General features: G+C 37.7%; 1 protein-coding gene across 1 annotated transcript; it reads right to left on the bottom strand.

Moving 5' to 3' along the window:
- Positions 1-59: 59 nt before the first annotated feature.
- LOC125244470 (zinc finger protein 709-like) lies at positions 60-22,515 on the bottom strand. The gene is made up of 5 exons (XM_048154549.1): positions 22,406-22,515; positions 21,432-21,583; positions 18,978-20,042; positions 12,841-12,975; positions 60-2,976 (listed from the first exon to the last, which is right to left on the bottom strand). Exons 2-5 carry the CDS (start codon positions 21,514-21,516, stop codon positions 2,096-2,098), a joined length of 2,166 nt encoding a protein of 721 aa, XP_048010506.1. The 5' UTR covers positions 21,517-21,583; positions 22,406-22,515; the 3' UTR covers positions 60-2,095.
- Between the last annotated feature and the right edge of the window lie 3,659 nt (positions 22,516-26,174).

The raw sequence follows: 26,174 nt of genomic DNA, 5'->3' as shown, positions 1-26,174 counted from the left end.
TGAGCTGCAGCACGGTGGCCAAGACCATACAGCAGTTTAACAGGACAGGTTCCACTCAGAACAGGCCTCGCCATGGTCAACCAAAGAAGTTGAGTGCACATGCTCAGCGTCATTTCAAGAGGTTGTGTTTGGGAAATAGACGTATGAGTGCTGCCAGTATTGCTGCAGAGGTTGAAGGGGTGGGGATCAGCCTGTCTGTGCTCAGACCATATGCTGCACACTGCATCAAATGGGTCTGCATGGCTGTCGTCCCAGAAGAGAGCCTCTTCTAAAGATGATGCACAAGAAAGCCCGCAAACAGTTTGCTGAAGACAAGCAGACTTAGGACATGGGTTACTGGAACCATGTCCTGTGGTCTGATGAGACCAAGATAAACTTATTTGGTTCAGATGGTGTCAAACGTGTGTGGCAGCAACCATGTGAGGAGTACAAGTGTGTCTTGCCTACAGTCAAACCTGGTGGTGGGAGTGTCATGGTCTGGAGCTGCATGAGTGCTGCCGGCACTGGGGAGCTACAGTTCATTGAGGGAACCATGAATGAGCAGAACATGATCCTTAAATCAGGCGAATCATGAATGCGAGAGAGAGCATCCGCTTTGCAGTTCTTTGATCCAGACTGTAGGTAATAAAAAATCTACTCTAGTGAAAAAGAGCGCCCACCTAGCTTGAGCCTTTTGGTTGACCCCAAAGTTGCAACAATCAGTTAAAACCAAAAACAGATGTCTCACTCCCTCCAACCAGTGATGCCATTCCCCATTGGTGGCTTTCATGCCCAACATATCAGTTGCTGACATCGTATTCGCATTCTGCTGAAGAAAGTGTTCTTGAGAAAGTATTGCATAGAGACCTGTGTCTGAAGCATCCACCTCTACAACAAAAGGCAAAGCATGATCTGAATGATCCAGAGTAGGTGCTGAAGTACAACGTGTCTCGTGTCAGAAAAGGCATTGTGATGCAACCAGATTCCAATTAAGTTTGACTTTATCCTCTCGTTCTTTGAGTAGTGTGGTAAGAGATGCCACTGCACTGTTGAAGCAGTGGATAAATCTCCTATAAAGGTTTGTGAACCCCAAAAATATTTACAGTTCCTTAACAGTGGTGGGACAGGGCCATTCTAGTACTGCCTTTGCCTAGAAATTATCCACCTCCTCTCCTTGTCACATAGTCCAGGTAGGACACAGAAGAGGGATGAAACTCAAACTTCTCAGCCTTCATGAGCAGTTGATGGTCTATGCTCAAAATTTGGGGTATTAGCAATCTAGTGAAGTGGATAAGAGATGCAGCGACTAGTTCCTTGTCAGACTGTATGAATCCCCACTGTCAGCCTTGTCACACAGTAAAATCTCAGATGTCATTATTGTCAGACTGTACAGTCATATACAGTCAAGACTCGTTGAAGAAGAAAAAATGGACACACAATGACACATTAGGTGAAAGTGAGCTGCATTACACATGGGATTTAAATGGTGGCTACAAAGAAATCTCTAATTTGGTCATGGCTTGTCTTGAAAAACAAAGACAATTTGACAGTCGTTGTACAAGTCATGCTGCAGGACTGTGAATCAAATCTGACACTGCCAGAATTTCGTCAAATGTCAAATTTGATCGCAACAATCATTAATTGGCTGTCGTTGAATGTTAAACTAATGATCAAAACGAATGATTCAAAGATTTTATCCTAGGATCAGAGGAATCTTTTAGGATTGTGGTCAAAATTGTAGTGCGACAGTGGACTTTAACTATGGATACAATTCAAATTTTGCTGTAAAACAGCTCTAAAAGACAAGAGTGTCATTTATTTAGCTCAAGTGAGTTCAGATCTATAACATTTAAAACAAGATCAATTCAGCTGTAAACAGTTCTACAAAAGGCAGCAATATAGTTATTCAGTTTATTGTTGATTCAGTTCAGATACCAGTGTTTATGTTTCAAGGTGTGACTCAGCTATAAAGCAGCTCTACAGAAGACAACAGTGCCATTATCCAGTGTACGTGAACCTCAAGATTTGCAAGTCTTTACACATGAAAGGCTTCTCTCTCTGTTGTTATTACATTAGGTGTTTCTTGTCTGTAATAGTCATTCCACCCTAGTGACATTTAAAAGCTCTCTCTCAAGTGAATCCTCATGTGGATTTCAAGGTGTTTTTTTTGAGTGAAACTCTTTCCACACTTTGTGCATGTGTAAGGCTTCTCTCCAGTGTGAAGTCTCATGTGGACTTTAAGAGTTCCACGTCGAGCAAAACTCTTTCCACACTGAAGGCATGTGTAAGGCTTTTCTCCAGTGTGAACGCTCATGTGGACCTTAAGGGTTCCATGTTGTTCGAAACTCTTTCCACACTGAAGGCATGTGTAAGGCTTCTCTCCAGTGTGAATTCTCATGTGGCTCTTAAGGTTTCCAGGACGATCAAAACTCTTTCCACACTGTTGGCAGACGTAAGGCTTTTCTCCAGTGTGAACTCTCATGTGGACCGTAAAGTTTCCATGTTGTTTGAAAGTCTTTCCGCACTGAAGGCATGTGTAAGGATTCTCTCCAGTGTGAACTCTCATGTGAACATTAAGGTTTCCTTTTTCATTGAACCCCTTTCCACACTGAAGGCATGTGTGAGGCTTTTCTCCAGTATGAACTCTCATGTGGACTTTGAGGTTTCCATGACGATCAAAACTCTTTTTACACTGAGGGCATGTGTAAGCCTTCCCTCCAGTGTTAACTCTCATATGAACTTTAAGGCTTTCATCTTCATTGAAACTCTTTCCACACTGAGGGGATCCATTAGGCTTCTCTCCAGTGTGAATTCTCATGTGGACTTTAAAATTTCTTTGTTGATTGAAACTCTTTCCACAGAGAATGCAAGTGAAATCACTTGTAGTTTGAGCTTTTTTTCCTGTGCAAGTTTTTCCAGTCTGTGAGCATTTAAAAGATTTTTCTCCAGGTTTCTCTGCATTGAGTAATTCCCTCTCCTCTTTCAGCGACATTACATCTAAGATGAAAAAACAACAACAATAAATTAAATCCAGTTTAATCACACACAAAGCAACTGACAACAAAACATTTAACCCTCTGGAGTCTGAGGCTGATTTGGGCCCTGGAGAAGTTTTGACATGCCCTGACATTTGTGCTTTTTTCAGTTGTTCATAAACATATTAATGGAAAAAGTGACATTACACTGTATTCAGCACAAACTAGTTTACCATAATATGTGAGGAACATGTATGTACATGATTGTATTTTTGAAGGAATAACGTTTTTGCGTGGTTATTGAAAAAACAAAAAACTTAAGTCACTGAAATAAGGCCAAAAAAATAATATTATGTGTTCACAAGACTTCTGGGTATTGGAGGTTGTAGACTAGAGTTTTTGCTTCAAAATTATGTCAAAATTATCCTGCCTACTCGTTCATATAAAGCAATAGAGAAATTTAAATTTTGTAAGACACCTTTTGTCAAGAAACACAGTATGCGTGGAGGAGTGAATCATCATGAATAATCCTGTAATTCACACCTGAGAAAACAAAAGAATCGCATAATGAGCTGCATATTAATGAGCTCTTTCAGTTAGGTAGGCTGTTGAAAAAACCCTCTGTGATCATGTCTCAAGCTCATCATGGTGTAAATCAAACATACAGTAAAAAAGCAATACTGTGAAATATTATTACAATTTAAAATAATGGTATTCTATTACATACTTTAAAATATAATGTATTTCTGTGATGCAAAGTGTCTGAACAATTATGTTACCTCTATGGCATTTCAAATAGGCTTTTAGCTTAAAAGCACGCACATTTGGAGAAATATTGGATTCTCATATGTTTGTCAATTTTCTATACAGAGGAGTAATATTTATTCAATATTTATTCAATATTTATTGTCATTATTATGAGCACTGGATACTGTGTTTTCAATTCACACTTGCAGCCAGAGGGCGCTCTGTACACCTTTAGTCCACAAATGTCTCAGTGAAGAACAGGCATACCATGTGACATTCCAGGAACTAACCGAACTAACAGAGGCTTCCAGAGATCGCTAACTATGGCTATGCAAAACACTTTTGAAGACAATAAATACACGATTGAGATGATGTATACATGTATTGCCTCAGAATTCGCGTCTGAATAGCGCTGGCTCCATGGGCGTGGCCGCATTAGCGGATAATGAGCTGAATCACGGACTTCTGACATGGCTCTTATTTTCATACAGATTACATACACAGAGAATATTTGTTTTCGATTTGACTTACACGATTTAAAACCTGACATCTCAACGTTTCTTTAGACATAAGTGTTTTTTTTACTAATAATACTAATTTTTTTGTGATTAGTATTCACTAAGTTACAGTTAATTTTCTGAGAACTATCAGATTGGACTTCATTCAGAGGGAGACGACAGATCACGCATCATTGTTAGTTTCCTTTATTTTACAAAAAGCACAACATTTTGTTTTTACTCTGAGTGTACACAAATAAAAGATGATATTCAACAGATTAAAATGGTGTATAACTCTTAATTGTATGTGCAACACTGATGGAGTATTTTGAGTCTCTTTCACACTGGTAAGAAAAAAAAAACGAGGTGGTATCGCCGGCGATCTCAGACTCCAGAGTGTTAAATATGTAGAGCAACAACATATGCTAGATCCTATACTAGTCCTACTTGAACCAATACACCTGCCGGAAGGTTCTGAAGTTGCCTGAAGACATTTATTAGCTGGTTCAGGTGTGTTTAAGATGACGGCCTTCCAGAAGCAGGATTCAACATGTCTGTCCTATACCTACTTTGCTACTAAGAGGTGTTACATGTAATCTAAGAATGTCTTTCCCAGGGGTTCTCAACTCTGGCCTGCAAGATCCACTTTTCTGCAGAGTTTGCCTCCAAGCCTAGTCAAACACATGAACAAGCTATTCAAGGTGTTTAGGAGTAATAGAAAGGTACAGGTAAATGAGTTTGATCAATGTTGGAGCTAATCTCTGCAGGAATGGGGACCTTGATGGCCAGAGTTAAAGGGGACATCGGATGCCAATTTTCCACTAGTATGATTCTTTAGGGTCTTCATGAAAAGTCTATTACATACTTTGATTAAAATTTCTTTATGGTTTTGTATAAAAACCCACCCTTTTTACCTTGTCAAAAACAGCTCTGTTCACAACGAGCCATTTCGGTGCATGTCCCTTTAAATGATAATGAGCTACTGTTCACCCCACCCCTATTTTCCATGAGCGGGCTGTAAACACTATTTGGCAGGTATTGTATTGAACTCACCATTCCTATTTCATAGTTATAAATGCTCAAAAGCGATTAAAATACATTTGAAAATGACTGGTTAGTTATTAACTAACACATTTATAAACCTTATTGTAGTGTTACCATGTTATCTTTACTGTTACGACCTGCGTTCTTGTATTTGGTATTTGTCTGTTTTCTTTTCCCTTTTGTTCTGTCAGTGTTCTAATAGGTTGTTCAATGATGATGTACACTCTCTCTATTGGCGGTTCAGAAGAGGCGTGGTCTTTATAAGGACGCTGCTGGCATTCAACATGGAGCTCGGCCGCGTTTGGGTTGAGAGCTCCTGGAACCTTCTAGTGAAAGTGTGCCTTTTGTACAACCTTTTGATCATGTTCAGCATGTTCCTAATGTTATCTTTAAATAACGTAGAGCGTAGGAGTGTCCTGCCTATTTATTTTGAAAACTTGGTTTGTACTTTGTTTTTCGTTAGGGTGTTAGGGAAGGTAAATGTATTTTTTTATTATGGCCATTTATTTATTTATTTATTTATTTATTAACCTTTATTTAACCAGGTGAGTCAATTGAGAACCAGTTCTCATTTACAATGACGACCTGGCCAAGAGGCAGCATAAAAAGCCAGTACAATACAAAAACATAAAAGATGCAGGTAACACATGCAGCTATAAACAGTGACATATAAAAACAAACAATAAACTAAGAACAAGTACAATGATCCTGAATTATTGACTGAACTGAATTTTTAAAGGAAGAAAGTGATATGAATGAGCTAAGCTTTAGAGTCTGCTGCAGATGATTCCAATCATATGCAGCAGAAAACTGAAAAGAACAACGACCAAAGGAGGTGCGGACTTTGGGTATACAGAGAGTAAGGAAGCTGTTAGAGCGCAGATTACGACTTGTATTATGAGCAGTTAAAAGGGACTGTAAATATAATGGAGTTTTACCAATAAGGGTTTTATAAATAAACAGAAGCCAATGAATTTGTCTACGCGAATGGAGAGAAGACCAATTCAGTAAAGAATACAGATGACAATGGTGAGTATTAAGTGAGGCTCCAGTCACAAAGCGGATTGCAGCATGGTAAATAACATCCAATTTATGAAGGAGAGTTTTTGAAGCATACCTGTAAACTATATCACCGTAAGCCTGGTCGGAAGTACTGTCGTTTTAACCAAGAGCTGTTTAGAAGAATGTGTAAAAGAAGATTTATTACGATAAAGAAAACCAATACGAGACTTAACCTTGCTGAGCAGTACATTTATGTGCGTTTCAAACGATAACTTGCTGTCAAGCCAGATACCAAGATATTTGTAGCAATCAACATAATCGATTTCTGAACCATCCAATGAAAAAATTTTAGGCAGATGTTCAACGTTTGGTAAATTTCTATTAAAGACCATACATTTAGTTTTATTTGTATTTAAAACTAGATGAAGACTAGAGAAAGCATGTTGGAGGCGAGTAAAACTGGCCTGCAGTAAAGACTGGTCAATGGTCAGGGAAGAATGAAATGAATAAATAATAGTGTCATCAGCATATAAGTGTATGTGAGAATCACCTGCAGCAAAAGCAATATCATTAACATAAATATTAAAATGTATAGGCCCCAGTATGCTTCCTTGTGGGACCCCTTTAAATAGAGGCAGGGGATCTGACCCAAACCCCTCCACCTTTACTGATTGTGAGCGACCAGTGCAGTAACTCATGAACCAAGCTAGACAGCTCTCAGAGAGTCCAATACCTCGTAGTTTATCCAGCAATAATTCATGGTCCACGGAGTCAAAAGCTTTTGCCAGGTCAACGAATGCAGCTACACAATATTCCTTGTTGTCAATGGCACATATAATATCATTGACAACCTTAAGTGTAGCAGTGATACAACTATGACCGGATCTGAAGCCAGACTGAAACTGATTAAAAACATTATGAGTCTCCAAATGGTGCGTGAGCTGCTTATTGACCAACTTCTCTAATACTTTAGAGAGACAAGGCAAAATGGAAATAGGTCTATAGCAGTTTAAATCTGAGTTATCACCCCCTTTAAAAAGTGGGGTTACAGCAGCAGATTTCCAATCCCTTGGGAAAATACCAGTACGGAGTGAAAGATTAAAAATGCAAGTAATAGGCGCTGCAATAATATAAGCTGATATTTTTAAAAATAATGAGTCTAATTCATCCGATCCAGCAGATTTGTGAGTATCCAGGTTGAGCAGTTCCTCAAGTACTTCAATCTCTTGTATTGACTGAAAGGAAAAGGAGTAGGAACCTGAAACAGGTAAATCCCTAACAGGTGTCAAGTTGGCAGAAGAACATGTAGAGATGCTGGAACTGTTCTCGTAGGCACAACCAGCATTAACAAAATGTCGGTTAAACTGATCAACCATTTTGGATTTGTCTGTGATAACAACACCATCATGTTTAATTACAGTGGGCAAACGGGAAGAGATCTTTTCATTTTCCATTGTTCTGATGGTATTCCAGAATTTTCGAGGATCAGAGCCATTAACAGTCAAACGGTGCTTGAAGTAACTTGATTTTGCCTGTCTGATAGATTGAGTACATTTGTTTCGCATAGCCCTGTATGATTGCCAGTCAGAGATATTATTAAAAGTCTTTGCTTTGCGCCATAGAGTGTGTTTTTGGCGAATAAGCTCGGACAGATCTGGACTGAACCAAGGGCTAAGACGATTTTTTACTCTGAACTTTTTAAGAGGGGCATGTTTGTTCAAAACAGTACTGAACAAGAGTTTAAAATATGCCCACGCCTCATCAACGTCAGGAATAAGCCCAATTCTGTACCAGTCCATAACAAACAGGTCATTCAGAAAAGCCTGTTCATTAAACTTTTTCAATAAACGTTTAAAAACAAGCACCGGAGGATTTCTTAAGGTGGAGCCCTTGCGGACACAGGCTATAGTACAGTGGTCACTAAGGCTTTGACAGAACACTCCAGATGTGTACTTCTCTGGCCTATTAGTAAGAATAATATCAATTAATGAGCCAGATTCCATAGTCTTAGAATTAAGTCTTGTAGGGACCTGCACAATCTGGGACAAGTTCAGCGCATCTACTTGTAATTTTAAGGATGATGGAGGATCAAACATATTCCAGTTCAAGTCCCCTAACAAAATAAATTCAGAGGAGATGTAAGGAGCAATTATTTCACTCAAAACAGTCAAAGCACATGCAGGAGCAGAGGGTGGTCTATAACAACCAGCAACAGTAATAAATACATTTTTAGATAAGGCAATTTTTAAGAGTATTAACTCAAACTGTTTAGCAACAGATTTTGAAGAAATTACTGAACATTGTAAATTGTCCTTGCAATAGACAGCAACCCCCCCACCTTTAGAAATTCTATCTTGACGAAAAATATTGTAACCAGGAATTGAGACAGCAGAATTAAAAATAGATTTCTTAAGCCATGATTCAGAAATGACAAGAATATCAGGATTTGCAGTATGAACGTATGCAATGAGCTCAGCAACGTTAGGGAGAAGACTACGTATATTCAGATGCATTAGTCCAAGACCTTTATGATTACAAAAACAATCAAAAGTTAATGAATGTAAGGATTTGCTTGCTGGAATATCCGAAGATGAACAGTCAAATGGGCCGGGATTTGGTTGAATATTCCCGGACATCAATAACAAAAGGATAGTAAGGCATCTCTGTCTGAATGATTTGATGGTAAAATCCTTATTAACAGTCCTGCTAGGATGAAGAGGCACACAGAAATTGTCCTGAAGGACCAAAATGCTGGTTGTACGAACCAAGAAAACTAAGCTAGGGATAGCTGGAGATAATAAAGGCAATGACTTTCCCCATGATAAACAGCTGGTTGAACATGTGCTTCTGCCTGATGTGAATGGAATAGACAAAACTGCAATGGGGGCGTTGACAGGTATTGAGAACTTCAACAGAACTGCACAAATAGAACATACATAGTGCAGCAAAAATCAAAATGAGTCTCCGTTTAAAAGTCAATGCGCAATCAGTTAAAAAGCAGCTCTGAAACCGTGGCATGGTGAAATCCAGTCCGTGTTTACAATCCACCGATTTAGAAGGGCAGTCTGTCAAACAATCCAGAATCCGTAACAAACAATCCAGTCCGTGTTCCCGATCCGCCGATGTTGAATTAGATAGCATGTAAACAAAGAGCCGACACCATCAGTCAGCGCTTTATCGCAACTTTATCCAGACAATACTTGTAGCAGAAACTGGGAACAGGCAATGGGCAGCACAGGACCAGTAGGACCAGAAGTTCGCGTGCGGCTTGCACGCCGCACAGAAACGACGTCCACCGGCTCAGGAGAATAACAAATCCCCCAGTTAGCGGTCAAAATCACTCAACCCGCGACAGCAGTCCAAAAACATTCGCAGACGCACACAGGTAGATGACAAAGTTGTTCAGAAATCTTTGTAAAAATACTGAAGTATGCTATCATTACTGGGAAATTAACACAACACGAAGACAGAGGAGAGACATGTAGCACTTAACCAGCTTGCTGCCATCTTGGATAGAGACCCCTATTCTTAATGGACCATTTGGAGTTTTTCAACTTCCCCTAGACACGGTGTGTAATATTTACATAAAATGTACAGTTTGTAACAAGACAATCACCTTAATGCATTGTTCATTGTAACGTGCAGTTATGAATTACAGTGAGAAGGTTCTAAATAGAAATTACATATGTTTGTTCGACTGTATTGTTTTGATATTGAACAAGCTGTGATGTCACGTTTGCAGTGCTTTGTTGTGTGTGCGTGAGGCGCCGGCGCGATCAAACAAACTCCGACCAATGGCAACAGATGCCAACAGGGCTATCACACTAGCTGCATCCTGATCAACAAACTAACAGACGTGTTTGTTGGCGTTTATCTGCGCGGTGTGAACTGGCCTTTAACTTTAGCCGCATTCGTCGTGGAACTTGCACATTAGGAAGGCGATTTGCAAAGATTCATAAAAAAAATCTATAACGTTACTCATCCTCTGGAGGTACTGATCCATCCTTCAGGAACTTTTTAGCAAAACAAACTTTTTAGCGCAGACATAAACGCATATAGGTAGATCCAGGGGCACATTCCCTTCAAAAACAAATTTAATCCACTGCGTCTTCAGCAGCTCAGATGTCGAGAGTAAAGGACGACTGCTATCATTCTTATATCCAATAATAAAATGCCTCAGTTGCTTTGGAGACATTCTTGTCTACACCTGCATGGCGTCGAAACAATGGCGGACTGTTTACAGCTCACTCAGGACGGGTCTATGCTAAAACGGCAGTGTCCGTCAAGAGTCGTGGGAGGGGCCTGTGCAAATTTACATCACTTCGCCAAGAATCTGTGAATGGCTTGATATGAAAAAGTGCTTATGATTTGTGGGGATTAAAAAAAAAAGCACTGGTTGGATTTTTATCATTATAGGGTGGTTGTATAGACACACTGCCAATACACGTTTATGTCTAAACACCATGTAAAAGTGAATTTTGCATCCAATGTCCCCTTTAAGAACCACTGTTCCATCTCCAGAACAAAAGTAAATCCAAGCGGCAACCTCCCCCAGTTTCTCGTGAAGCCAATACGGAAGTAACTTAAACTGCGATTCATCGACTGGCCGCTAGGGACAGGCTGCAAAAGGGAGCAGAATCTCATTGACCATCATGTTAAAACAGCCAAGTTTACAGCAGAAAAAAACATGTTTACACTCTGGTTCACATTGTGTTTTGGTCTATACTGCTAATTTTGCCCTTCATGACAACTCTGAGGGGGGTGAATTTTTTTATAACTCATCCGTTTAAATTATATTAAGCCTTAAAGTTCTGCATAATTAAGGGCGTGGTCACTTGAGTGACAGGTGGATCGCGCTGCTGTCTGTGAGCCGTCATGTTACCTCAGCTGCCGCTGAATTTGGCATCTCAGCCGTATTTGTGCCTTTTTTCTGGATTATTTTATACAATATATGGCTTGCTGCATACTCGAGACAGATGTCAGTCTGTGTACATGTGCTCGCATGCGGAACACACGTTGTTGGATCGTCGTGGCATTGGCTAAAGGTTTTGTTCCTGAGATTTACTACAATGACAATACCAGGAGGATATACAACTCCGACAGCACTGCTTGGATATAACTAAAACTGCTGCACTATTTTGAAAAATTATACTTTGGACACGTGCTCATTAGTTTGAGAGAACATTTGAAAGTTATACAGATATCTGGTACCTATATATGTACGTATAGAGTTTTACATTATAAACTATGTTTTATGTTTTGAAATGGACATTTTACCCAAGTGCAACGGATTGGATTCATCTCGCGATCTCTATTTCTTTAAAGGTATGAAGTCCCAGTTGATTTTTTTTTTGTGTTATTTGCACACCCCACACAAATTAATTAGCCTACTGGTGTTAGAGCATCTATAACGTTATCTTAAAAATCACCGTAGATTTACAGTAAACCTTTAGTACTTTCTAATGATATTGTTATCTTTATTAATATTTTAGATAGTATCTAAGATAGATATGCTAGGCGGGCGTGGTTTCAGCAACAAGTCGCATGGGCTCCAACTACGTCCCGCCTCTTTGCCCATTTTCAGTTATCCGTGAGTGACGTGCGGTCACGTGCAGCTAAGATGGCCGCGGCCTCATTTTTGCGTCAAAACTGCTGTTCAGAACTCTATGGGTGACGTCATGGACACTACGTCCATATTTTTTACAGTCTGAGTAAATCACAAAGATTTTTCTATGTGATGACTTGGTGATATATGGCTGTTTGATGAGAAATAGATTAAAAGTAGTTGCAATAAACACGTTAAGAATCCATAGCAGCAAGAACTGATGATGGCACGGTTTAATGTTTGCTCGACCAATCAACGGAAAGAGGCATTTCATTCCCGCCCACATGCAGAGATCAAATATTGTTTATATTGTTTAAATACTGATCAAGTTGTTTATTCATTTTCTAGCAGTGAACGAAAAATCAAGCCGAATTCTTGTTTTTCGCTTTGTTTGGGAAAAAAAGAAAACGAAAAAGGTGCCGTTTTTTTTTATATATATATATATAAAAAACTAATGACCAAAAGATGCACAGAACACTAACTAAACTAAAGTGCATTTGATTTTAATTGTAACCTCCATTTATTCAGAGCGCAATGAAAAATAAGCTGCACATTTTTTTTTTTTTTACGTTGGATTGAGAGTTGCAGAAGACAATTTTGTATATTTCTGTTCCAGTTATCTGGAAACATCTTATATTGACTTAATGAGTTATTTTTGTGTCAAATAATAAGTGGGAAACATATGTACATGTGTGTATCAATTTCCATTATTGTTATGTGAATTCAGGAAGTTTATTGTAAATCTGAATTTGTGCATTTGGTATTAATGCTCATGAGACTATCTGAGTGAAATGTATGTGCCTGTTTCTATGTAGGACAGTTACTTAAACATATTTGTATATTAGTACCGCTTCAAGTAGAACATATCAAACAAAACCACTTTAATCGGGACACTCCCATGACATTCTTCAAAATTATCATTCATTTTTGAAGATCTGGACACTTTAACAAGGATCAAATGACTGAGTTCAGCTTTGAGAGGGAAACTGACCTGTTTGTTCCTCAGTATCTTCTTGTTTCACACTGAATGTTTCTTCAATCTTCATGTCTTCACTCTCCTCTTTAATGAACACCATCTTTATGTCTTCACTCTCCTCTTTAATAAACACCATCTTTATAATATTGTGTCACGTGGATCTCAGTTGCTTCACCAGGAGTTTCTCTGTGTGTTTGGACAATTTATCACATTTAGGATGAGAATAATCAAAAGAAAGAAAAATAAATCCAAACTAAATATCTGGGTGCATCTCAATCTTTTCCTACACTGAAAAAAAATGCATTAGGCCTAGGCTACTTAGTATTTTTTTTTTTTTGTTCCCAGTTCAAATATCTACACATTTTTAAGTACAGATGCTTTTAGTCAGTCATAGTGATTGTTAATAGCCTAATTATCCCAGATTCATGAAAACATTTGTGATTTGTTTGTAAAAGTTGTCATTTATGTGTATTGAGCAGCAAGTGCTTCGAATCACTGAATCATTTTGGGAAACAACTGGTTCAGTTCACTCAGAGAAATGAAAAGTTTTTTTCTTCATCGCTGAATTTGTTTATGATACAGGGAGAGAAACGAGACGCACCTTTTAGGTTACTCCTGTTTTACTCAAAAAAAAAAAAAAATGTTTAATGAATGCATTCCAATATTACATTAAAAATATTTAATTTATTTTACACTACTAGTAAAATTATAAAATACACTGAATGCTTTGTATTGATTTAAAAACATAAAATGCTTAAAACACAAACCTTTCATCAGCCGAATCACAGATACAGGAGTGCGGCGCAGCCTTATGACATCACACCACCAGACCAAAATAAAAGTCCTGTATAGTTCATAGAAATTTAATTCGATTGATTTATTTACATACAGAAAACAAAGATAAATATATATATATATATATATATATATATATATATATATATATATATATATATATATATATCAGGAGGTATTCAGCTGTAAAATTTATATTTAATTATACATGTTGCACAGTGATGTACTGAAAATAAAAGAGTAATATGTGAAATTCTATCTAAAAGTGCAGAAACCATTTATTCCAGTGGTAGGTTGGTAAATGGTTTTTCAATAATTCATTTACAAATGTTGATGTAATTTTTTTTTAAACATCTATTAAAACATCCTCTTTTTGTATTGTCTTTTAATTATTCGTCTTGAGTGAGTCATAAATGTGTTTGTGTGTATATATACACAGGTGCATCTCAATAAATTAGAATGTTGTGGAAAAGTTCATTTATTTCAGTAATTCAACTCAAATTGTGGAACTCCTGTATTAAATAAATTAAATGCATACAGACTGAAGTACTTTAAGTCTTTGGTTCTTTTAATTGTGATGATTTTGACTCACATTTAACAAAACCCCACCAATTCACTATCTCAAAAAAATTAGAATACTTCATAAGACCAATAAAAATACATTTTTAGTGAATTGTTGGCCTTCTGGAAAGTATGTTAATTTACTGTATATGTACTCAATACTTGTTTATGCCTCCTTTTGCATGAATTATTGCATCAATGCGGCGTGGCATGGAGGTGATCAGCCTGTGGCTCTGCTCAGGTGTAATAGAAGCCCAGGTTGCTTTGATAGCGGCCTTCAGGTCATCTGCATTGTTGGGTCTGGTGTCTCTCATCTTCCTCTTGACAATACCCCATAGATTCTCTATGGGGTTCAGGTCAGGCGAGTTTGCTGACCAATCAAGCACAATAACACCATGGTCAATGAACCAGCTTTTGGTATCTTTGGCAGTGTGTGCAGGTGCCAAATCCTGCTGGAAAATGAAATCAGCATCTCCATAAAGCTTGTCAGCAGAAGGAAGCATGAAGTGCTCTAAAATTTCCTTGTAGATGGCTGCGTTGGCTGTGGACTTCAGAAAACACAGTCGACCAACACCAGCAGATGACATGGCAGCCCAAATCATCACTGACTGTGGAAACGTCACACTGGAATTCAAGCAACATGGTTTCTGTGCCTCTCCACTCCTGCTCCAGGCTCTGGGACCTTGATTTCCAAATGAAATGCAAAATTTACTTTCATCTGAAAAGAGGACTTTGGACCACTGAGCAACAGTCCAGCTGTTTTTCTCCTTAGCACAGGTAAGATGCTTCTGACATTGTCTTTGGTTCAGAAGTGGCTTGGTACGTGGAATGTGACAGTTGTAGCCCATTTCCTGAAGATGTCTGTTTGCGGTGGCTCTTCATGCACTGACTCCAGCTTCAGTCCACTCCATTTGAAGCTCTACTAATTTCTTAAATCGGCTTCTCCTGACAATCTTCTCAAGCCTGCATTCATTCCTTTCACTTGTACACCTTTTCCTACAACACTTTTTACTTCCAGTCAACTTTCCATGAATATGCTTTGGCACAGCACTCTGCGAACAGCTCTTTCAGCAATGACCCTCTGTGGCTTACCCTCATTGTAGAGGGTCTTGTTGATCACCTTCTGGACAACTGTCAAGTCAGCAGACTTCCCCATGACTGCTGTTGGGATTACTGACCTAAACCCAGTATTTATACCCTGAGAATAGTAATTTAATAGAACTTTAAACTAAATATTCTAATAATTTGAGATACTGATTTTTTTTTTTTTTTTGCAAGCTGTAATCATCAAAATGAAAACAAAAAAGTCTGGAAATATTTTACTTTATGTCTAATAAATAAGTGACTCGGAGCACCAAAGTCACATGATTTCAGCAGTTTAGCCGTTTGATAGGAGATCAGAGTCACTGATTCGGTTCGTAAAGCTCCGAAGCAGTGTTTTGAAATTGGCCCATCACTATATTGTTGAAAAGTTGTTATTTTGTTTTTTTGGCCCACAAAAATATTCTTGTTGCTTTTTTAAATATTAAAGTATAACTACTGAACTCGCATGAACTGTTTTAAATATGTTTTTGGTTGTTTGTGTTCCGAAGATGAACGAAGGACTTACAGGTGTGGAACGACATGAGGGTGAGTAATACATGACATTATTTTCATTTTTGGGTGAACTAACCCTTTAAGTAGCAAACATAACAAGGGTAATTAATGGGACAATGGTGATACAAATGAACTAATGATGAAGAGCAGGACAACAGAAAAGAACACGAGACAATAGAAAACAAACTGAAAATCCTTAAACTGAAACTATCAGACTGACACAAATCAATTGAATTCAGGTGTTCCAGTCCCTTCTATGGCCACAGGTGTATAAAATCAAGCACCTAGGCATGCAGACTGCTTCTACAAACATTTGTGAAAGAAATGCTGTCAGGAGCTCAGAGAATTCAAGCGTGGTACTGTGATAGGTTGCCACCTGTGCAATAATTCCATTTGTGAAATTTCCTCACTACTAAATATTCCACAGTCAACTGTTAGTGGTATCATAACGTGGAAGCAATTGGGAACAACAGCAACTCAACCACAAAGTGATAAGCCACGTAACATCACAGAGCAGGGTCAGCGCACGCTGAGGCACATATTGCGCAAAAGTCGCCAACTTTCTGCAGTGTCAATAGCTACAGACCTCCAAACTTCGTGTGGCCTTCAGATTAGCTCAAGAACAGTGAGTAGAGAGCTTCATGGAATGGGTTTCCATGACCGAGCAGCTGCATCCAAGCCTTACATCACCAAGTGCAATGCAAAGTGTTGGATGCAGTGGTGTAAAGCGCGCCACCACTGGACTCTAGAGCAGTGGAGACATGTTCTCTGGAGTGACGAATCACGATTTTCTGTCTGGCAAACCGATGAAGGAGTCTGGGTTTGACAGTGGCCAGGAGAACGGTACTTGCCTGACTGCATTGTGCCAAGTGTAAAGTTTGGTGGAGGAGGATTATGGTGCAGGGTTGTTTTTCAGGGGTTGGGCTTGGCGCCTTAGTTCCAGTGAAAGGAACTCTTAATGCTTCAGCATACCAAGACATTTTGGACAATTTCATGCTCCCAACTTTGTAGAAACAGTTTGGGGATGGCCCCTACCTGTTCCAACATGACTGCTCATCAGTGCACAAAGCAAGGTCCATAAAGACATGGATGAGTGAGTTTGGTGTGGAGGAACTTGACTGCACAGAGTCCTGACCTCAACCTGATAGAACACATATGGGATGAATTAGAGTGGAGACTGTGAGCCAGGCCTTCTCACCAAAGGCACTGCTTGACCAAAAATTCCCATAAACACACTCCTAAACCTTGTGGAAAGCCTTCCCAGAAGAGTGGTGGTTGTTATAGCTGCAAAGGGTTGGCCAACTCCATATTAAACACTACGGATTAAGAATGGGATGTCATTAAAGTTCATGTGCACGTAAAGGCAAGAGTCCCAAAACTTTTGGCAATAGTAGATTAAGGAGGTATGGAGGTATATATTAAATCAAACATAGAAAGAAACAGGACAGGAACTAAAAAGATACACTATATCACAATGAGTCTACTTTCACAGAGGGGAAAAGTTCCCTGCATACACCGTCTACCGTGCTGCTAGAATGCGTGTAGTGATCATGGTAGTGATATTTCCACTCAGGATCGATCACTTATGTGTTACCTGGCTGCCAGTTTCTCTGTAGCTTGCTAAACACGCTATTTGAATGTGAACACAACTGAAAAATACAGTTAAAAGAAATATCTGGTCTTCCTTCATAGTGCAGTCGCTATTTACATCTCGTATCGTCTGTAAACTCTTGCATTACCAAGGCAACAACTGACTTGTTTGTATTACATTGCAAAGAGCTCAGTTATCGCAGCACCACAGTAGAAAATGAAACCATATCCATACCGGCCGGCTCGGCACAAAATGCAATGGTTAAACAAACAGCTTGGCCTGATGGAAAAGCGGCTTCACCAGTCTTGGGAAACTCGAAGGCTCATACGTTTTCGAATTGAAACCGAGTGCCATCCAAAATACAGCACAAAACAATGTTGGGAGTGAGTATCTGTTAAACGTGCTCGTGCCTGATTTCTGTTGATATGTGCACTTCATTGCTGTTCATACTGGTTAAATATTACAGGACACTAATAAAAGAAACTAGGTATGATGATGTGTAGTAGTGGTGTCCCATTTCTTAAGGGAATATTTTCACCCCTACACCTTGCCACTCTGTTTCAAGCAAAGGGGTAGGCAAAAGGGTATAAAATAGAATTGGGATTGGGCCTAAATCAGGAGAATCATTAATGCAAGATAGAGCATCAGCTTTGCAGTTCTTTGATCCAGACTGTAGGTAATAAATAAAAAAAATCTACTTGCGTCACTGGCACGTACGTTTTGGAAATGTCCAAAAATCTGTACATTTTGGGTCAAAATTTTTCAAACATTATCAGACATATTGGGAAGACATTTAGACCCAGATCCAGTCCTGGATCTCTTCGGAGTTAAGGATGATAACATTACGATATCAAAGAGTCAACATTCTGTGATTCTATTTGTTACGCTTCTTGCAAGGAGACTGATCATTCTTAACTGGAAGCAAAAAAACCCACCGACTCTTGGTTAAGAGATGTCATGCATTATCTGCAGTTGGAAAGAATTAGATTTGCAATGAAGGATAAAATGTATAAGTTCTATAACACTTGGTGATATTTTATTATTTTAAAAGCGTGTATTGTTCCCATCTACAATGTAGCCAATGACAAACAAAGGTACTTTATAATACTTGTGACACTTGTTTTGTTCCCCTTTCCTTGTGATTTTTTGTATACATAATGTATACATGTGATTTGAACTCAACTTGTCCTTCTCCAAAAAAGCAATAAAGAAAATGTTTTAACTATAACTATGGAGACAATTCAGATTTTGCTGCTCTAAAAGACAATAGTGTCATTTATTTAGCTCAAGTCAGTTAAGATTTATAACAGTGTGATGTTTATCAATTTAAAACAAGATCAATTCAGCTGTAAACAGTTCTACAAAAGGCAGCAATGTAGTTATTCAGTTTATTGTTGATTCAGTTCAGATACCAGTGTCGATGTCACAAGATGTGACTCAGCTATAAAGCAACTCTACAGAATACAACAGTGCCATTATCCAGTTTATGTGAACTTCAAGATTTGCAAGTCTTTACATGGTGATTGCACATGAAAGGCTTCTCTCCAGTGTTATTACGAGTCCTAAGGTGTTTTTTGTCTGTGAAACTCATTCCAGATGAATGACATTTAAAAGTTCTCTCTCGAGTGAGCCTTTGTGTGGACATCAAGGTGACTTTTTTGAGTGAAACACTTTCCACACTTAGAGCATGTGTAAGGCTTTTCTCCAGTGTGAACTCTCATGTGGACCTTAAGGTTTCCATGTTGTTCAAAACTCTTTCCACACTGAAGGCATGTGTAAGGCTTTTCTCCAGTGTGAACTCTCATGTGGACCTTAAGGTGTCCATGACGATCGAAACTCTTTCCACACTGAAAGCATGTGTAAGGCTTCTCTCCAGTGTGAATTCTCATGTGAATTTGAAGATTTCCACATCGAGCAAAACTCTCTCCACACTGTTGGCATGTGTAAGGCTTTTCTCCAGTGTGAATTCTCATGTGCCTGTTCAGGCTTGCTTTTTGAGTGAAACTTATTCCACACTGTTGGCAAGTGAAAGGGCTCTCTCCAGTGTGAACATTCATGTGCCTGTTCAGGCCTGTTTTTTGAGTGAACCTCTTTCCACACTGTTGGCAGTTGTAAGGTTTCTCTCCAGTGTGAATTCTCATGTGGACTTTAAAGTTTGCAAATTGATTAAAACTCTTTCCACACGGAGAGCATGTGTAAGCCTTCCCTCTAGTGTGAAGTCTCATGTGGACTTTAAGGTTTCCATGTTGACTGAATCTTTTTCCACACTGAGGGCATGGGAAAAGCTTCTCTCCAGTGTGAACTCTCATGTGCCTTTTAAGACTTCCTTTATGAGTGAAACTGTTTCCACATTGCTGGCATGTGAAAGGACTCTTTCCAGTGTTAACTCTCATATGAACTTTAAGGCTTTCATCTTGATTGCTCTTGATTGAACTCTTTTCACACTGAGGGGATCCATTAGGTTTTTCTCCAGTGTGAATTCTCAAGTGGACTTTAAGGTTTTCTTGTTGATTGAAACTCTTTCCAGAGTGAATGCAAGTGAAAGTTTGTGTGGAAGTCTTTTTAGTCTGTGAGCATTTGAAAGATTTTTCTCTAGGTAAAAAATCATGAAGATTCTCATATTGATCTTTCTCTGCATTGAGTAATTCCCTCTCCTCTTTCAGCACCATTAGATCTAAGGTGAAAAAATAAAAAAACACAAAGTTAACCCCAGTTTAATCACAAAAGGCAACCAACAACAAAACATTTAGATATGTAGTGCAACAACATATATGCTAGATCCTATACCAGGGATGTCCAAACCGTCTCCTGGGGGGTCTATGTCCTACTTGAACCAATACACCTACCGGAAGGTTCAGAAGTTGCCTGAAGACATTTATTAGCTGGTTCAGGTGTGTTTAATTGAGGATGGAGCTAAACTTTGCAAGACAGTGGCCCTCCAGAAGCAGGATTCAACATCTCTGTCCTATACCTACTATGCTACTAAGAGGTGTTACATGTAATCTAAGAATCTCTTTCCCAGGAGTTCTCAAGATCCACTTTTCTGCCGAGTTTTCTGCCTCCAACCCCAATCAAACACATGAATAAGATAGTCAAGGTCTTTAGGAGTACTAAAAAAGATACAGGCAGGTGAGTTTGAACAATGTTGGAGCTAAACTCTGCAGGAATAGGGACCTTGAGGGCCAGAGTTGAGAACCACTGTTCTTCAAAATACTGCTAACTCTGAACATTCTTTCAGACATGTCCCAAAAACCTTCCAGCTGGCAGTGAAACCCTTTATTTAAAAACACAATTTGTCCCAGGAGATAAAGTTAATTATAGACTGATCTAAATATATTTATTATAAATATAAATACATTTATTATGTCTCCTAGGGAACAAAACACAACAAATTTAGAGGAAAATAGAAAAGGGACAAACTACTTCTTCCCCCATTACACCTCCAGACCAAATGTTCACATGGATTTTTCTAGAAAGTGGGAAGCAGCAGATCTTTTTTTAAAGGGTTAGTTCACCCAAAAATTCTGTAATTTATTATTCACCCTCATGTCGTTCGACACCTGCAAGACCTTCATAACATAAAAATCATTCAGTTTTGTCCAAGTAAAAAGGTTGTCTGTAAAGAATTTTTGGTAACGCTTTATTTTAGAGAGTCCTTGTTACATGTTACATGTTCTTACTATAGTAAAAACTATGAAGTATGCATAATTACATGCAACCTAAACCAAACCCTTATCCTAACTCTATAGTAAATACATGTAGTTTATTATTATTACTTGCTACTTAAATGTATAATTGCACTGTATCACAGGTATCTTTAAATAAAGTGTATTTTATTTTTTTAATTTATTTTTTGCAGTGCAAATTCTGAATTATTTTCATTTCAGCTCTTACTTAAACATATTTGTGATGTTTGCGTAGTGCTGCGTAAAGTAGAACACACTTTTTGTCTGGTCAAATAATGTCAAATAAAGCCACTTTAATCAGGACTCTCTTCACATTCTTCAAAAATATCACTCATTTCTGTAGAGCTGGACAATTCAGCTTTGAGAATGAAACCAACCTGTTTGTTCCTCAGTATCTTCTTGTTTCACTCTGAATGTTTCTTCAATTTTCATTTCTTCACTCTCTTCTTTAATAAACACCATCTTTATAATAGTGTGTCACGTGGATCTCAGTCGCTTCACCAGGAGTTTATCTGTGTGTTTGGACAATCTAGATAAGAATAATCAACAGAAAGAAAAATAAATCCAAACCAAATCTTCCTATAAGTATATTCCTATACTGCAAAAAAATTAAAGTAAAATTATCTGCTAATGGGGTAAGAAAGTTCTTTCTAGAAAACAAGAAAAAATATCTTATGTCAGTTTACTTTAGTAAAATTTAGATATTTGGACTTAAATCAACTACTAAGTACGAAAAGCTTTATTTTTTATTTATTATTATTTATTTATTTTATTTTTTTGCAATGTAATTCAGTAGTCAACGCATGGGTAAGAGTCAGCCAGAGTTAATTATCCAAAAAGAAAAACTAGCACTACAAATCAATAAAATTATATTGAAAGTTCATATTTAGGTATTTATCACTTATGTTTGATATTTAATGATTTGTAGATCACATTTAATCGATTAACCATTCATGAAAACATTTGTGATTTGTTTGTAAAGTTGTCATTTGCGTTTGCTGTTCTCGTTGCATTTACTGTTTTGACCAGCAGGTCTATTCATCGAGCAGTGATTCAAGTGCTTCGAATCACTGAATCATTTTGGGAAACAATTGGTTCAGTTCACTCGGAGTCATAAAAAAGTTATTTTTCTTCATCACCGAATTTGTTTATGATAGCCTACAGGGAGAGAAACGAGACGCACCTTTTTTGTTACTCGTGCAGATGTGTTTTACTCAAAAAATATTGTTTAATTAATGCATTACAATGTTACATTCGAAAATATTTAATTTATTTTACACCACTAGTGAATAAACTGAAATAAACTGAATGCTTTGTATTGATTTAAACACTTAAAATGCTCAAAACAAACCGTTCATCAGCCGAATCACAGATACTGGAGTGTGGCGCAGCCTTATGACATCACACCACCAGACCAAAATAAAAGTCTTGCATAGTTCTTCTTCTTCTTCTTCTTCTTCTTGTAACGTTTATTGGCGGTGGGCAAGCCAACTTTTGGTGCATTACCGCCACCAACTGAACTGGAGTGTGAAGTGACAATGGGTAATATTATATATCTATATGTATCTACATCCATCTATACCTAATATATACACAAATATATACATAAGTACATATACATACAAATTCTTAAAAAAAAAAAAAAAAAAAAAAAAAAAACTTATATTCTCCTGAAATTTCCTGTATCTATTATATATTTTATTATCATTCTTCTGAATTTCCTATTGCCTAATATCAGTTCTAATGTCATATTACTTGCCCCTTCTGTTTGTATCTTTGTTTCCAGCATTTGTCTCTCTTTACTATATGCTCTACACTGTAATAAAATATGATCCACTGTTTCAGTTTCACCACAGAATCTACAAAACTCAGAAGGGTGTTTCCTGATTTTATGCAAATTTCCATTTAAAGATGAATGTCCTAATCTCAACCGTGTTATTATTATTTCTTCTCTTCTTTTAAAATCACTTCCAGTCTCATTAATTTGTAATCCTACTTTCTTTTGGATATTATATAGATGTCTACCTGTCTTCTCCATATCCCATTTTAGTTGCCAAGATTTAATAACAGCTTGCTTTATAATTATCTTTGCTTCTGCTTTACTGATTTTTACATCAATTTCTACATTATTTTTATTTAACGATCTTTTAGCATGTTTATCTGCCATTTCGTTTCCATCTATTCCAACATGTGCTGGGACCCATAAAAAAGACACAATCCTGTTATGAACATGTATTCTATACAGCAGTTGCATTATTTCTATGATAATATCTTGTCTGCAATTTGATTGACCCGATTTAATACTTTTTAAAGCCGCCAAAGAATCTGAGCATACTACTGCTTTCTTAATCTGATTCTCTTCCAACCATTGTAAAGCTATAACAATAGCAATCAATTCTGTAGTAAAAACAGATAAGTAGTCTGGTGTTCTTTTTGTAATAATTATTTCTTGTTGTGGTATAGCTATGGCTATTCCTGTCTTATTGGATTCTGGATCTTTTGAACCGTCTGTATAAATCTGTACATTATCATAGTACATCCGTTCTATATAACGATTTACTTCATTTATTATACCACAATGGGATTTTTCCACTTTTAGTAAATAAAGATCTATTGCAGGCATTGTAAATAACCACGGAGGGAGTACAGCTATAGGCACTGTATTTCCTATGTACTAAATCCATTTTTTGTGCTATTTCTTCTGCTATCCACCCAATGCTTTTTATTTTTGTTCTCTCATGCTCCCAACAATCTTCAAATATTGCCTTAGTTGGATGCTTACTGTTGTGGCCTTTTAAAGATACCCAATAATTCATTTTTAATTGCATGCGTCTTTCTTCTAAGGGCATTTCACCCATTTCTACCTGCAGAGCAGCCCTAGGTGATGTTCTAAATGCTCCGCAGCATATTCTCAACGCTTGTGTCTGCACCTTGTCAATTTTTTCTAGAACATGCTGGCTTGCTGATCCGTATACAATACATCCATAATCAATAGCAGACCTAATAACTGCTAGATATATATTTCTGAGAGAACTACGGCTAGCCCCCCATTCACTACCCGCTAAACATCTCATAACATTCAGTGCTTTTTTACATTTATTCAATAACTTTTCTACATGTATATTAAAGTTCAGTTTCTCATCTAACCAAACACCAAGAAACCTTACTACTGATACCTGTTCCAACTGTTTTCCATAAAGAGACAACTTAATTTGAGCAATTTTTCTTCTTTGTAAAACATATTACCTGAGTTTTTTCTACTGATATTCGAAAACCCCACTTCTGCGCCCACTCTTCAACTTTATTTATTGCTTGCTGAACTTTTTTAACTGTGTATGTTATATTTCTGCCTCTCCTCCAAAGTGCACCATCGTCTGCATATATTGACCTCCCCATCCCTTTTCCTACCTCATTAAATATGTCATTGATCATTATATTGAATAGAAGGGGGCTACATACACTCCCTTGAGGGGTTCCATTTTCAACTGTATAAACCCTAGAGCAGGGGTACTCAAGTTCAGAGGCCAAGAGGGCCGCATTTTAACCAAATGAAACACGAAGGGCCACAAATTATAACTTGGATCGTAAGACTTTTTTTAGGCCTACTTAAGACAATATTTGTAGTTTTACTGTTTATTTACTAAAAGTGCAGTTTATTATCTAGCTAAGTCTTAATAGTTGGTGTCCTTTTTAAAGTGTCACTGAACATGATAAATGGCATTTAAAAAAAGGATTAATAGCTTGTCTTGCTGTATTCTTAATGTGCAAATGCATAAAGAAAAACAAGAACTGATGAAAAGAAATCCTTATTCATTTGAAATGTCTGCATTGTTTTCACAAGAAATTTAAGGTCTGGCTGTTGTTCACTGGCTGATGAGAGTTTGTCCATCTGACGAAAACATTGCACTTTTTTATAGTCTTTTTATACTCCATTGCACCTTTTTTAACACTTTATAGCACCTATTTATACTCAGAGAATAAATGTTTTATTATTTGTATTATTACCCACATTTTAATTTCCAAAAATCAAAAAATCGTTTTTTTTTCTTCTTTTTTTTAATGTCCAATCACAATCTCATGAATTATCGAACTATAACCAACGTTGTAAACATGATAAATAAGATTCTCCGTGAGCTCAGTGATGACAGATCTGTAATAGTTGCGCTCTTTGCTTCTGTTTATAACACATTGACATTAAGAATAAAAGGTTTGTTTTTCATGCTGCTCGGCAACTTACACACTGCAAGGTTTGAGGAATGTCAACTGCATTTCATCATGGAAAAATAAGGTTACTTTGTTTTTTTACTTGCGCGCACAATCTCGAGCCTTTGGCGTTCACGAACACAAGTGCTCGACACATGCGCACAAGAGAGATTCATGCTTGTCTAGTCTTTTTCGCTCAAATAGTTACAATAAAATGTCTTTGTACTTGTTTAAAATTAGAGTTGCTGGTATCTTTTAATCCCCTCAAACGAGCGCTCTTCAACACGGTCGGCTATTGTGTTTTTTATTACTCTTGTTCTGTCCTCTCCGTTTCTTTTCAGACTGAAACAACAGCCCGTTTCAGTGCTGACACCTTGTGGACAAACTAAATTAGTGCAAAAACTATTCAATGTGCGCGTGCAAAGTGCCTTCAGTTTATATTATATTGTTCTTTGCGGTTAGAAAAACTGTGCTGCGCGCGTACACTATACGCGTTCTCTGCTGATGGTTACAGCGTCACGCGCACTGTACGCCTACCCTAGTGTACGTGTAAAAAAAAAACCGAAGTAATATTCACGCTAATTTTGAACGCAAATTATAATAAAAATACATTTATATGTAGCATGATGCGGGCCACAAATTTAATGCTGACGGGCCGGATGCGGCCCGGGGGCCGCCTGTTGAGTACCCCTGCCCTAGAGTATGATGTTCCCACTCTAACCTGAATTGTCCTGTCAAATAAAAAGTCTAATACCCAGTTGTACATTCTTCCTAGAATACCCATATTTTTCATTTTTATTAATAGTCCTTCTTTCCATAGCATATCATATGCTTTTTCTACATCTATAAAAACTCCTATAACAGCCTCTTTATTTGTCTGAGCTTTTCTTATCTCCGACTCCAAACACAGTATTGAG

Source organism: Megalobrama amblycephala, linkage group LG14 (genome assembly GCF_018812025.1).
Source record: "Megalobrama amblycephala isolate DHTTF-2021 linkage group LG14, ASM1881202v1, whole genome shotgun sequence".
Classification (NCBI taxonomy): Eukaryota; Metazoa; Chordata; class Actinopteri; order Cypriniformes; family Xenocyprididae; genus Megalobrama; species Megalobrama amblycephala.
Note: the sequence above shows the minus strand (reverse complement) of the source record. Positions and strands in the feature narration are given on the sequence as shown.

Bases quoted from the DNA above. Each gene is read 5' to 3' on its own strand.
- LOC125244470 (XM_048154549.1), bottom strand. From the start codon at position 21,516: ATGGTGTTTATTAAAGAAGAGAGTGAAGAAATGAAAATTGAAGAAACA. The intron at 20,043-21,431 runs GTTGGTTTCATT...TTTTCACCTTAG, and splicing joins AGATACTGAGGAACAAACAG to ATCTAATGGTGCTGAAAGAG. The intron at 12,976-18,977 runs AAATGTCATTCA...GATCCACGTGAC, and splicing joins TCACTCGAGAGAGAACTTTT to ACAATATTATAAAGATGGTG.